Source organism: Branchiostoma floridae, chromosome 3 (assembly GCF_000003815.2).
Source record: "Branchiostoma floridae strain S238N-H82 chromosome 3, Bfl_VNyyK, whole genome shotgun sequence".
Lineage (NCBI taxonomy): Eukaryota > Metazoa > Chordata > Leptocardii > Amphioxiformes > Branchiostomatidae > Branchiostoma > Branchiostoma floridae.
This window is the reverse complement of record NC_049981.1, coordinates 9950815-9964211: the sequence shown is the minus strand read 5'-3', so window position 1 is coordinate 9964211 and position 13397 is coordinate 9950815. Positions and strand designations below refer to the sequence as shown.

The window sequence follows — 13397 nt, the reverse complement described above, 5'->3', positions numbered from 1 at the left end:
TCATAATGTTGTGTTAATGTTTTATACACGTAGCAGTATTCATGTTGATTGAAAATGGAAATGGATTTTCCATGCTACTGGAAAGGGCAGCTAAGTAATAAGGGATATTAAGCCATGGTCCACTGTTCATTGTGTTCATAGAATGAAGTGAAATTTCTCTAGAACAAATGAACCTGTAAATACTGTACTGTCTGTCTGTCAGGAAAAGAGTAAGAGTACAGCTGTAGCTCTTTGATGAGATTTACTAGATCAATTACACTTTCAGTTTAGTACATGCTTAAAAAAGGTACAAATGTAATGGTAAAGGCCATAGAGGCAGTGGGTTGTTACTGTGATACTGTGTCTAGGGTACGGTATTGGAAGGTGGAGCCCGTCCCTCTCTTCCTAACGCCTTTTACCTCCTCAGCCGAAGTCAGGTATCCATTCTTACACCCTGGTGAAGTGAGGAAAGTCATATGTTGAGTGTTCGAATGGCGCCAGAATTCAAACCCAGGACCTCAGGGATCTGAGCCATATACCCGTCCAGTATGCCACATGACCCCACAGTACGTGCTGCAGATGTCTTTAACCCTCACACAGCTAATGTGTGTCCACAGGAACAGCTGTATAACAAGCACCTCTGCGTTGATGGCAGTGCAATAGAAGCCACAGGGTTTACCTACCAGCACCCGCACCTCACAGTGGACAGCCTTCGAGAGGTAACAAGTCTACCATCACAGTAGTCACTACAGTATTTTCTTGATTTAAGTACGCACTACTGATGTGGGGCATGTTTCAGACATGTCTGTTGGACTAAAACATAGAACTTGAATAAGGTATGCCACCAATAATGATCACATCTTGGACCAGGTACATGTACATATGATTTGAAATTTATAAAAAATTTTCTGTTTTTCTCTGGTGATTTTTGTTATCAGTTAGCTTACCAGGTTTGAAATCATTTTCATCGTCTTGTTTGCAGGTAGTGGAAGGGTTTGCTGCTCAGGACCTCTTTCCAAGGTCACTACTGTCATGAGGAACACCTGTTTTTACCACATGTGCCTACTTGACACCTGTTTTGCATCTGTTACAACAACAGGTGTGCACCTTTCAGTACACCAGATACACACCTGTCAGTACAACAGGTGTGCACCTGTCAGTACAACAGATACACACCTGTCAGTAAAGTAGGTGTGCACCTGTCAGTACAGTAGGTGTGCACCTGTCAGTACAGTAGGTGTGCACCTGTCAGTACAGTAGGTGTGCACCTGACAGTACAGTAGGTGTGCACCTGTCAGTACAGTAGGTGTGCACCTGACAGTACAGTAGGTGTTCACCTGTCTCTACACCAAATCAGCTTGACTATGAGCTACCCTAACAACAAAGCCACCATGTGCTTTTATACTCTGACATAGTGTCCTTTGTTAAGTTGCTATAGATAAAGTTTCAAACAATGCTGATAATGAGGTCGTATTGGAACAACCTTGAAAGTGCCCATATCTTCAAGTTGCCATTTGAAACAAGGGGGTTGAATAATTGCATGAAGGTTCATCTTTGACAGTTATCGATAAAGTAAGAAAAACTTCACGTCCGATGTCCAATACACAAAGTCAAGCCCTTACCAACAAGCCTTTGGTCAGTCCTCTGACCACCCTCAAGTTTAAATGACCCATCTTGCAAGTCTAGACAAGACAAATTAAACCTTCTCTCCATGATGCCTAACGCTATACGCATATACAGATGTGGTGCCAAAAGCTTTCACAGTATTGCAAGGGTTAAGGAATTGTATGTGCCAGTTTCTTTGACTATCTTAAAGGCTATAATTATTTGATTATACATACACATGTATGGATGACATAATGCACACATCAATTATCGAGAAGATTAATGAAAGGGCTTCCAATGCTAATTTATAGCACACTACCCAAGTATTTAAGACTATTTTAGCATGCTAGAGAGTTTTCAGTGTTGTAGCTGGCCTTGCAATTGGATGCAATCATATCTGTAATTCGACGCAAAATTCTGCCAAATTTTCAAAACTGCCTTATGAAAAGTTTCCAAAATATCATATTACTTACAAAAGGAGCTGAGACTGAAGTAGAAGACTGGAAAACTAGGTTTAAGAATGAGATGATTATATGAAATGTGAATTTTTCTATAGTTATGCACATTATCATGTACTACACCTTTGGCCTTAGTCATACTTTGGCCCACGTAAGATGTGATACAGGGTTTCCGGACCGGTCCATATTTTATAGTATGACACGGGCTTCTACTTGTATCACACAGGCTTCCATAGAATAATTCGAGCACACTTCACAAAAGTTCACATGCCGCACTGACAAAAATTTGAATATGGGATTTGGATGTTGAAATTGCTGTTGTATGATTTTTTTTGTTTAAAGGCACCAAAACTTTATCAACTTCTGGTGAATTTTGCAAATAAGATACAACACGGTGGTTGGATCTGACATTATTGGTTGTACCTTTAAGATATATATATAAATGTGCCAAGACTTGATAGCTGCATCTCTATCTGAAACAAGACTATAGTTTTGTATTCTGATATTGCGTATGGATAATAAAAAAATGCAATGTTTTTTTAGTTCTTCCTATCGTGCAATTCTCATCTTTAGATGCCTTATAGTGCAATTATAATATGCGTAGACCTGTATTGAGTTATAGTTTATATAGTTTAATGTAATAATTCTATAAATAGTAGTATTTGATTGGAGAGGATAGTGCCAAGGAAGTGCGACTTTTTAGAAATCTGTGTGTTTGCTTCATGAGGAAAATAAATCACCGCATTTTTGCAGATCTCTGTTCATTTTCTTTGGTTGTGTGTGCATGTATGTATAAGTGTGTGGATGTGTATGTGTGCGTGTGTGCTTGGATGTGTGTGTGTACATGGATGTGTGTGTGTGAATGTGAGTACATGGAAACGTGTGTATGCGAGAAAGATGATGTATTTTGTGTATGTGATAGCTTCCACCCTCACCTGAAGAAGATAAACGTTATGTCCAACACAAAAGCTGATCGTCATTTAGTGACTGTTATATCAACACTAGTCACTAGGAGGCGTTCCTGCACCAACTCGTGACGTCGACCTCAATGCTGGTGGCGATAAGAGGGACAACACCAAAAGTCCCACTCCTTCAGAGTACCATGCACTTCCAGTTGGCGTGGAAGGATTTTTGCTGTTGAAAGGATAGAGAAAAGGAGTTGCAAGGCACCTGAATACATTCTGTTACATCAACGAGCTTTTATCTCCTTGGTTACATGTTTATGATCCACGACGTAGTCACTACCAGACTAACTCCGTCGGCTATGTACAGGGACAATCTTTGCCGGATGAGTTCGGCTACCACGGAGTTCCATTGTCCCGCGCAAGGAGGGGAACCTTTTTTTGTAGAAAGCCTCTCCTGTTTATTTATTCGGAAATGTGACAAATAAATTGCACAGACTCACAGGCAGCGTAGCTGATAATGGAGTCAGGGGCAGGGACAAATACACAAGAATGGTAAAGCCTCTCCTAGTTAATTGTTACCTTCGCCAAGAAGGTGATGTTTTTAGGCAGCGCTAGTGTATGTGCGTGTCTGAGTGTCAACATGATAACCTGAGAGCGTGATGATGGATTTTTCTTGATAGCTTGGTGTGTGAAAGTGAGTAACATCACCTCTCTTGATTCCACCAAAGGCCATAATACCGCCACATGAATTTGAAGAGATTTCAAGAGATATACCAATTATATACACTTCAGATATTAATTTAGCAATTTTTTCCAATTAGAGTTAGACACTTAATCATAAGATTTCCTTGTGGCTTTTTGGCCCTAGAGCTGAGGAGCCAGTCAGTGTACTAGTCTCTACCAGATTGACTACGCTGGCTATCATTTATAGGGAGTATACTTAGTAATTTGCCAGGGGATTTTTGCTACCAGAGGAGTTGGCCGGCCTCCGGAGGGGGGACATAATTTTTTTTTCAGAATGTACAATATAATTTTAGTGTAGACATCTAGACTGTAATACATCAACTGTTGCTGCTGGGGTAAACTTGAAATGCTGTCTGAATTTTTATCTACTTTATTCTAATTTCTGAATGCCTGTTTTCCAACTTGTGTTCGAAGTAAATACAGGTGTTACAAGTGTTTCATCAAGCGATTCCAAAATAGGACTTACAATGTAACAATATGTATGTATTGTCCCACATGTCCACAAAAGTTCACTTACGAGTATACATTTGGTTTTGACCGCTTGGATAAAGAAAACTGAACCAATTATCACCACGAAAATTCAACCACTGGAAAATTTACACGTTTCTTTAGATTTAAATGCATCGTGATCCAAGATAATTCTTTTTTTTTTATTCAACAAAACAAACGTATGAAAACCATCCAGCAATTACAGAATAAAAATGTATGAATAGAATATCAAACAAAAAAGTGGGGACATAAGCTTTAGCGTGGACTCACTCCCCTGGCCAGGTAGAGCTCGAGTCTAGCCAGTGTAGGCCCTGGAAACAGTCTGGCATCCAGACTACCCCTTGCCGCCTTCCCAACAGAGGAATAGCGAACAGTGGAAGTAAAGTAATTAATTATGAGCTTAATAGACAAGGCTGTCATCCCGGCCACTTGTTATCCCACATTCTGTAACGAGAATATCAAATATTGCTCAGCGGATTATCCCTGTTTAGATATCTTAATCCGATCATCTCACATCGGATTATGTCTGTAATCTGTACGGTAATCCGATTAACTCATGAACGATATCAGTGTGTACACGTCACAACAAACAACACTACCTGTCCAGTTCCTGTCCAACACTTTACATTGAATGAATGAAGACCTGTACTGTACATATATACCCACTGGGTTAAGTACAGGTCACAACAAAGAATAGCTTACGGGTACATGTATGCATTGTCACGCTTGCAGAAGAATTATAATCTAAGATTATAAGTGAATTCGACTTCTTCTCGCTTCTTAGTGACTGTGAATTCGAAAATATAAGAGCAGATATCATTTTATAATCAAAGGTTTGGCTAAACTTTAATTAGAAATATGAATCTGTATTACTGAGGTGTATGGTGTAGATATTTCTTCCTTGGGTGAAAGTCCATGGAGGCCGAGTGCCCCCAATTTGGCAAACTATCGCCCTACCCTTATACGACCTGGCCCGCCGACTACATCCAACTTTTCCGCCAGTACTTTCGCCATTCCAGCAACGGGAGATGGGTGTTGGGAGATGGGGTCTTAACTCATGGTTGGCCCCAGACTTTTGTGCCAGCTTGGTACTATAAACTTCAAAATTCAGCGTAACATGTACTAAATGCTGATCACCCAGCCCAATGTACGTGTAGATAGTATATTACTGTAGAGAAAAATCTAATTTGTTTTGCATTTGGGGTCTGTTACACAGTTTATTGCCCTAGTTGAATACACATACTTGGCTGAACGACAAATTTTGGTGTGAAGTTGCCAGTATTGTGCTGTAAAATGGCCCACGTTGCTTCTCATTATATAAATTTTCATATATTTTTTTTGTTTCTCCAATGTTATAGGCTAATCTTTTAATATACTTACAAGGTGAGAATAAAAGAAGCATATAAGCATATCTGCCTCAATACAAAATTGTGTCTGTTCCCTGCACTTTGTACACGGTAACGGCGAACAATCTTCCCCGTGTTTATTTGGACGTGAAAATACCGCTTACAAAAGGTCACTTACATTCAGGAGTACAATACTGCGACACATCTAGAATGATCTTTGATAAACCCTTTCCCAATTGGCTGCCTGGTTACTAAAAAATTGTGCCGTAAATTTAAAGTCATTAGTTATGCCCCCCCCCCTCCATGTTCATTGGAAGGAGGTAGTTGAACGACTAAATTTCTAGTGAGAATTTTTAGTTGTCCAGTGGTCACTCAATGGTCGCCGCCTCTGTGTTTAAATAACATTATCACTGAATCAGCACCGGTCCTTATCGGTGAGTTAAAGTCCGATGTAACGGTTTTATTTGTTGAGCAAGGTACAAATTTGCCCACGCACCAATCACATGTAAGCCTGGATCAAGTCAAAATGCTGTTTTTTAACTGAGACAAAATCGCCTTATTCTGTGAAGGCTGCAAAAAAAACTCGCAAATATAACATTGGAAAAAAGATATGCGTTGGTCATTTGCTAAATTAGTATCATCTCAGAAATTGCAGTAAACCTGGCAATATCATGGTAATTGATGTTATATGAATAATTTCAAACATCGAAAATGGAAAAGTCTTTTATTCAAAATAATTCGAACAAATTACAAATATTATCTCAGACTGGTAGAGCGTTCGGCTGGGGATCCATTGATCCCGAGTTCGATCCCCGCCGTGCCACCGACGTTGTGCCCTTGGGAAAGACACTTTATCCGACCTTCCTCACTTCACTCAGGTGTAGTGGATACCTGACTTCGGTCGGGGCAGCAAAAGAAAAAGACTACCTTTACCTTCTGTCTGTACTGTGTATGTGGCACTTTCTGTTAATATAAGTTACAAAACTGAGTTCAGTGCCACATTATCCTCGTCTGTCCAAATAGCAAATAGAAAAAAATATCTAAAACCCTTGCGCGTTGACTTATAATTGATTCTAAAGCAAGTATCTTTTTGTATTGTAGCCACCCTTTCTCTCTCATTTTAACACATAGATATAACCACATTTTAGTTTTGTATCACTATGGTACTGCGTTAGTACAGTAATTCGTTTCTTTATCAAGTTACCATTCTCAATGGACGCAAAACACTTAAGTTGTATACTTCGGCCTGGTAAAAACAGGGTACTTAGTGTGTGAGAAGTTTATACAACTGTGTTAATTATTGTCGATATTATCACACCATGAAAGGCAGTTTGTTTGCCCATACCTGCTCCGCCTGGTATGCAAATATTAGTGGAAGAATTTAGCCTAACCTCGTCCGGTGACCTATGACCCTTACCGTTAATAAACAACCAATAGGAAAGGGCGTTTAAAGAAAGATAAAGTTCACGCAAACCCTTAGAATATCAACGGTTCTCTTTGTAAAATAATTCTCTTCTTTCTTTGTATATGTATGCAAACTTGCTGCCAGGGCAAAGATTTGCATACCCAATCGTTCAAAACGCCTGTCAATCATTCGTTAGAAGAGTTGTGGCACAGTAAACAAATTAAACGCTTGACCAATCACGTCGTAGTGTATCGTTTTTTAAACGTTAATGATTGGTAGATTGGTAGCGTACGTGTAGAGGAGTCGCGAAGATCGGCCATTTTGGGACAGAGACGTCCAGGTGAGAGGCAGGGCTTCTTTTCTGTCCTCTCACGATTCCAGGTGAGTTTCAACATCTTGTCCTTCGTCTTTCTAAAAATCTAGACCAACAAATCTCTCAATAGCTAACATTTGTACCTTTTGCATTGGGCTAGCATCTAAATTGTTTCGTGCATAAAAGTCTTAAATGCATCGTTGCAGCAAAGAGACAGACGTGATTTTTTTCAAGATCAAAATCGGAAAAAAACATGTTATTGCGTTGCCTTGCTCAAGTCTAAATTGGTCTTTGTTGCCGATATCAAAATTGCTTGTGTGTCTTACAATGTATCAGTAAGACACTAAGAAACAAAAGTTCTATGAAAATGTTATTTTGTCCGACAGGTCCCAAATTCTTCTATAGGGTTACTATAAATGTTTCCCCTTTTCTCAAAGAGAAATAACGGTAGATCAGTATAATTTTTTGGTCAACGTGTTTGGGAAAAAGGAAAAGGTTAGAGAATTGGATTCACACAAGGTTTAAAACAAAGTCATTCAAAATCTTAGTTTGATAGTTTTTTTATTTCACGTGTAGAATTGCCTTACGTTTAAAATCCGACAAATAATTGAACTGCTTCAAAAATACTTTAATGGTGTATTTGGAGTAACCGACATTGTTTTTAATCAAATAATCTACTCGATTTTATTAGACCACTGTTATTAGTTAAGGAAAGGTTTTTAACTTCTCCTTAATTGATTTCATCATTATTTCAATAGAAGCAAAATCTGAGCTTTAGGGTCTTTTTTTCCTTTGCTAAAATAATGTATAGACAAAACGTGGAGATTGTTGACCAGAAAAAACTATGTGGGGCGTGTGGCTACTGTACGTCAGGTTGAATTGACTAGAATTTGATTGAACCGATCAAATCAAAGTGATAGGGAAAATACACGTAGAGTGGCGACGTAGAGTGTAATATAGTACGGTACGTTACGCCTAGTTTCTATCGTCCCAAAAGAGAAGAAAAATGCGATTGAAATAGAAAAGGGTTCGTTAACAGAACAACAATTTAAAAGTCCCACAGTCTTTTCGAGACCGTAGTGTGTTGTTGTAGTTATCCACTGTGTCTATCTATATAGATACAGGACACGGTATTGGAAGGCGGAGCCCATTCCTTTCCTTCAACTGCCTTTTGCCTCACTAATTGAAGTCAGGTAACCATTTTCACACCTGCGTGGAGTGAAGAAAGTCGGTTAAAGACAATACTAGTACTCAACTTGTCGTATTCACAAAGCTATACGAAAACATGCATGTAGTTCAATTCACCAAGAGTCAAGCAAGACTGAATGTATGTTCTAGTAATCTTTAAGCAGATGTCCAGAAAGATACGTGGATACTTTTCAATATCTAGTATAGAAAAAACAATTACTTTCCAGCCATAAGTTCTTACAGATTTTGTAAAAAATACCGCTTTTTAAAAATGGGTGGGACAAACAGTAACACAGAATGCTCAATAACAGAGTTTGGTTTTTATTACATAAGAAAAATAAAGGACAATGGACTAAATTTAAAGTGACGAACACAAGATATGGTCCTTAGTTAGAGTTAAGCGTTTGGGGGAGTTCCTTGTCTTACTACGTACAATATATGTGTATGACTGTCGGCTTTTTTCTTTGATCATTATAAACGGTTAGTCATATTTACCAAATGGCAACAAAACCGCCCCCTGCAGCAGAGTATGAGTGACACTTGTTCAATATTCCTGTTGTTTTAGGAGATAAAGATTTTACATTAAAGCTAAAAACAATGGGTGTGGAGCTATGCAGGTACGCAAAAGCATACGGACTTTGTATCGAACTAATGGTCAAGAGAATATCTCACCGTCCAAACATCACAGAAGGCTACAAATGTCCCTCAAGAATATTGAGCAAACGGTATATACAGCTTTCAGCCTTTCCCTTCGAATCTTCTTTGTTCTTTCTTCTAATATTTTTTTGAAAGCTTTCTGAAAACTTAGATGAAGGCAAAACTTCTTTTGATAATATTCTAATAGAATTCTTAAAGTGGTTCCGGACCTCAAACAGAAAAAAAAAATTATTGTTGTGCCATATCATATACACACTAAATAGAACACTAGAATTGTATATAAATATTTTTTTTCCATCGCTCCAAACCGGTATTACACTACGTAGCTGTATCAGAACCTTTACATAATTCGTTTCATTCTTTTCTTCCTTCCTTACTCCTGTCGTTTCGCTGTTTTAAAATTTTCAAAGAAGGACAATTCCAAAATGTCTTGCACGGCATGTTAATACTGTACGGTTGCCGCATGGCTACTAAAATCTTAAAATACGAACAAGATTTCAACACGACATGTTGATACTAGTACTGTACGGTTGCCACGTGGCTACTGTGGTATGGGGTGAAGCGGCGGTCAGTATGCAAAGACAAACTCCATCAAAAAATAGCCACGTCGCCAGGACTGGATTGTTTACCCACGGGAGGGGTCAGAAAAACAACCGTGGACGGTTCGTTATTAGTGGATGATATGTCTCTGGAATGCGCCAAATTGCGCAAACTTTGCGAATTTGTTTGGAAATCACACTGTTGCCACTGAATAAAAACAAAACTGTACAATGTACAAAGATACAATAGGATGTTCGCTTACGAAATATAGCACAGTGTGGGTAAAATCATAAAATATGTATAGATTGCACAATTTCACGCTCATTTAGAACATTTTATGAATTGTGAATGAATTTTCTTAAAATTGAAACAAAGTCGCAATTTCAGGAGACAATTTGGGCTGATTGCGCTTGTTTTCGTGTTGCAATTTGGCGCAAACTGTCAGATACTCGCTTCATAAACTTAGGTCGACCATACCAGCAAGTCGTCGTAACTGTTATCTTGTTTTAAAAAAACGGATGTTCCGAGAACATTTTTCGCTTTTACTTTTGTGTCGCATTGTTCATGCAAAGCAGCTAGCTGCATTTTTCTTTTGAGAGGTGCTTCAATTAGTTGTGGACGTGGCGCCAACATAGTGACCTCTCTTCTAGGCCTGCTTGCTTTTCGTCTAGCAGCGGAAGTATGAGAAAAAACACTAGATAAAAGAAGGCCTTGGCATTTAGAGGTGTGTTTGGCGGTGTGAAAAAGTTTTAAAAACGCAATATGTGGTGGCTTAGAAGTGAGATTTGACAACACTTAGCATATGTATCCAATTAAATCACGAAGGTTAAGTATGATAAGCTTTTCGTTCGAAACTCATGAGCAATTTGCGAATTTCTGATAGTCTTTAGTTCGTGAACTGTGCATTATTTTTTATAGTTGCTGATGATATAGGACTAGGACTAACTAGAAGACGACTTTCTCTGTATAAAGGCAAAGAGTCGCATACTCAAGAGTGTTCTCCTCCTTTTCCAGATGGCAGGTGTACCGTGGCTACGACCACGTGCATGGTACTTTGTGCGACACATGGACAAATTGGTAGAGGGCGCTTCCAAACCATGATGTGAAGTTCAGTGCAGAGAACAACAGCATAGCAGGGTATGATTTTAAAAGTCTGTGTGTGTGTGTGTGTGTGTGTGTGTGTGTGTGTGTGTGTGTGTGTATGTGTGTGTGTGTGTGTGTGTGTGTGTGTGCGCGCGCGCGTGTGTGTGTTTGTATGCGCGCGCGTGTGTGTGCGCATATGTATGTGTGATTTTATCATAGAAAGCTACAAGCAGTTCCTACTTGTTGGAGCAGAGATTGAGAAATGATGTGGTCTTCTCGCCCCTGATCAGCCCGGAAGCTGTTACGTCACTTCCGTTGTATCAGCTCCAGCGCTGATCAGTGACGCGGTGACTTAAAAACAACTACGCCAGGATGACATCTTCAGCTAGTCCATATTTAGATAAATACTACAGTTAATATGGACATGCACTATGTAGAAAATATTTGTCGGACTTAGCAACGCAAAGATAAATACTACATTCATTTAGCTCACAGGGACTTAGTGTATTATGACCCATGAAGGAAGATATATGGCATGTTTGTATGTTTGTTTTACTTCTTTGTTTGTTTGTTTTTTTGAATACTTGCTTACGAAATGCTATGTATCTTAGTGCATTTCTAGCATATGCTGTATATATGGAATATGTAATGATAAGCATGTACGATTTTTTACTGGTAGATGTTTTAACGTTATACATATACATAAAGTTTTATGAGTAACTACTAAGGATATTGTTCACTTTTCTGATTAGACCAAGATGGCGGCCGGTACATCCACCGTGACCTGATACCCACAAGGTCAATGGATGACCTTCAATCGCGTACAGCGACCTTCAAGTGAGGACTACAGTCGAGGTAAGAACAAAGATGTACACACGAAAACAATGATAAGTAACCATATATCAACAATAATAATAATTATATAACCATGTTGAACTAGAAGTAGTGCTAGAAAATGCCAATGTTTGTCAGACTAAATACCCGAGGTACCTGGAGATCTAGACGACCAATGGGAGAAGGTCTTGTGTGCCCAATTTGCGCTGTGATTGGATAAAAAGGTTTCACGGAGGCCACAATTGTTTGTAACTGTATGACCTAAACACATATTTCTATTGCCCAAGACTTGAATTCATTCTTAACCAATCTTTTTTTTTTTAAATTCCAGATGACGTGACTGTACCAAAAGGAGAAAACGCACGCTGGCTATCACGTGATCCTGCAGCCGTTACCGGTGTCAAGGTCGCAACCTTTCACCCAGAGGTCAGCTGCCCAACGACCTTTCTCCCAGTGAGAGCATCTCTCCAAGGGTCAAAGTTCAATCAACGACTATCAGTAACAATAGCATCATACTCCCCATTGTCGACAATGAGGGTGTTTTTTAATTTTGTTATTCAGAAAAAATATGGTTGGCGGGGAAGATACAATGTCATGTAAACTGAAGAAACAATAAAGATATTTGAACGTATACAAACATCTGTATTTTTGTGCTCTTTACTGTGAGATAGTTTAATCATGAAGCCTACTTAAAGCAACTTATTACCAGGCAACACCATGTATGTATTTACCTACCTATCTAGGTTTTCTACCTGATGACATGTATTCATTATGATGAACAAAATCACATTTTCGAATGTTTCATCTACATTAATGAATGTTTCATCTGCATAACTCTCCATTGTCATAACCAGTGACGGCATCATCCACGATTGCAAAAGAAAAAAATACAAACATCCACACATACAACTTTGAGACTTTGAGAGACTTTGAGACTTTAGACATGAAAGACGACCATAGCATATCCAGCACAGAAAACGATGCAAAAGCCGATAGATTGCGTATCAAAAAGCGTATCTTCAGGATAAACGCTACAACTCCTCCCCACATACCACAAATACCATGCCAATCAAACTTCTATAAAGCAACAGCCAGCCATTCCTCAGATTCAAACACACATGCACTTGATGACTGAATACAATACCTCCTTCACAGAGGTAATAGATGCTACACAAAGTGAATTCCATGATGTTTGATTATTATCTGAACGTTGGGGATGAGGGGCTCGCTATTTCCTCTCCATGGCTTTCAAAACATGTGAGGTACAAATGAACCCACTGTTTGGATTTTAACGATTCCTGAAAGAGAAGATTCATTTCTCATGATCCAATTGTCTTCACGCTGGTCCCAATAAAAGCAATAAGGAGCAAACATCACTTTATAGACAAAATTGTGTGACGTTTGCCAGTTTTTGTATCATTGGTACGGCGGCCTTTAATTAATGTTAGCTGGTGTGGGGAGGGGGGGGGGGCGTACATTTGAGCTGTGGCCAGAGGTGTGCAGTTCAACTAAGGGGCTTTTTTCTACTAGAACGTCAATTACTCATTAATTTACAGGTGAAATATAACTTAGAAACTGTTTACATTGTGTATCTACATCCAAGGCATTGATAAAAGAATTCTGCTTTCACTAGTATGCCATGCGAAGAAAAGCCCATTTCATCACAGTGACTCGTATTTTGAAATTCATATTTCGGCCCTCTTACCTTAGTACTGATTTGCAAAAGGGCGTCAAAGAAATCAAAAGATAAAAATGATTTGATTTTTGTTTAATAACGATGAAAGCCTTTATAGTTACGCCCCAAGATTTGAGTTATATGCCCCTCGTATACCCCTTCCTAAAACCTTATCC

The 13397-nt window shown here is 39.0% G+C and overlaps 1 protein-coding gene and 1 long non-coding RNA gene across 2 annotated transcripts in view; both read left to right on the top strand.

The window, feature by feature from the left end:
* The window catches only part of LOC118412341 (dTDP-glucose 4,6-dehydratase-like), a gene marked incomplete in the record, with an annotated part of 8496 nt that extends 6378 nt beyond the window's left edge, over positions 1 to 2118 (top strand). The window contains 2 exon segments of the mRNA XM_035815139.1: positions 597 to 698; positions 962 to 2118. Of these exon segments, the coding sequence (XP_035671032.1) occupies positions 597 to 698; positions 962 to 1015 (156 nt within the window).
* A 5078-nt stretch (positions 2119 to 7196) lies between these two features.
* LOC118412615 lies at positions 7197 to 12183 on the top strand. The gene is made up of 4 exons (XR_004830793.1): positions 7197 to 7312; positions 10644 to 10766; positions 11465 to 11567; positions 11878 to 12183. It is a non-coding gene; the product is annotated as an uncharacterized LOC118412615 (long non-coding RNA).
* Positions 12184 to 13397: the final 1214 nt, after the last annotated feature.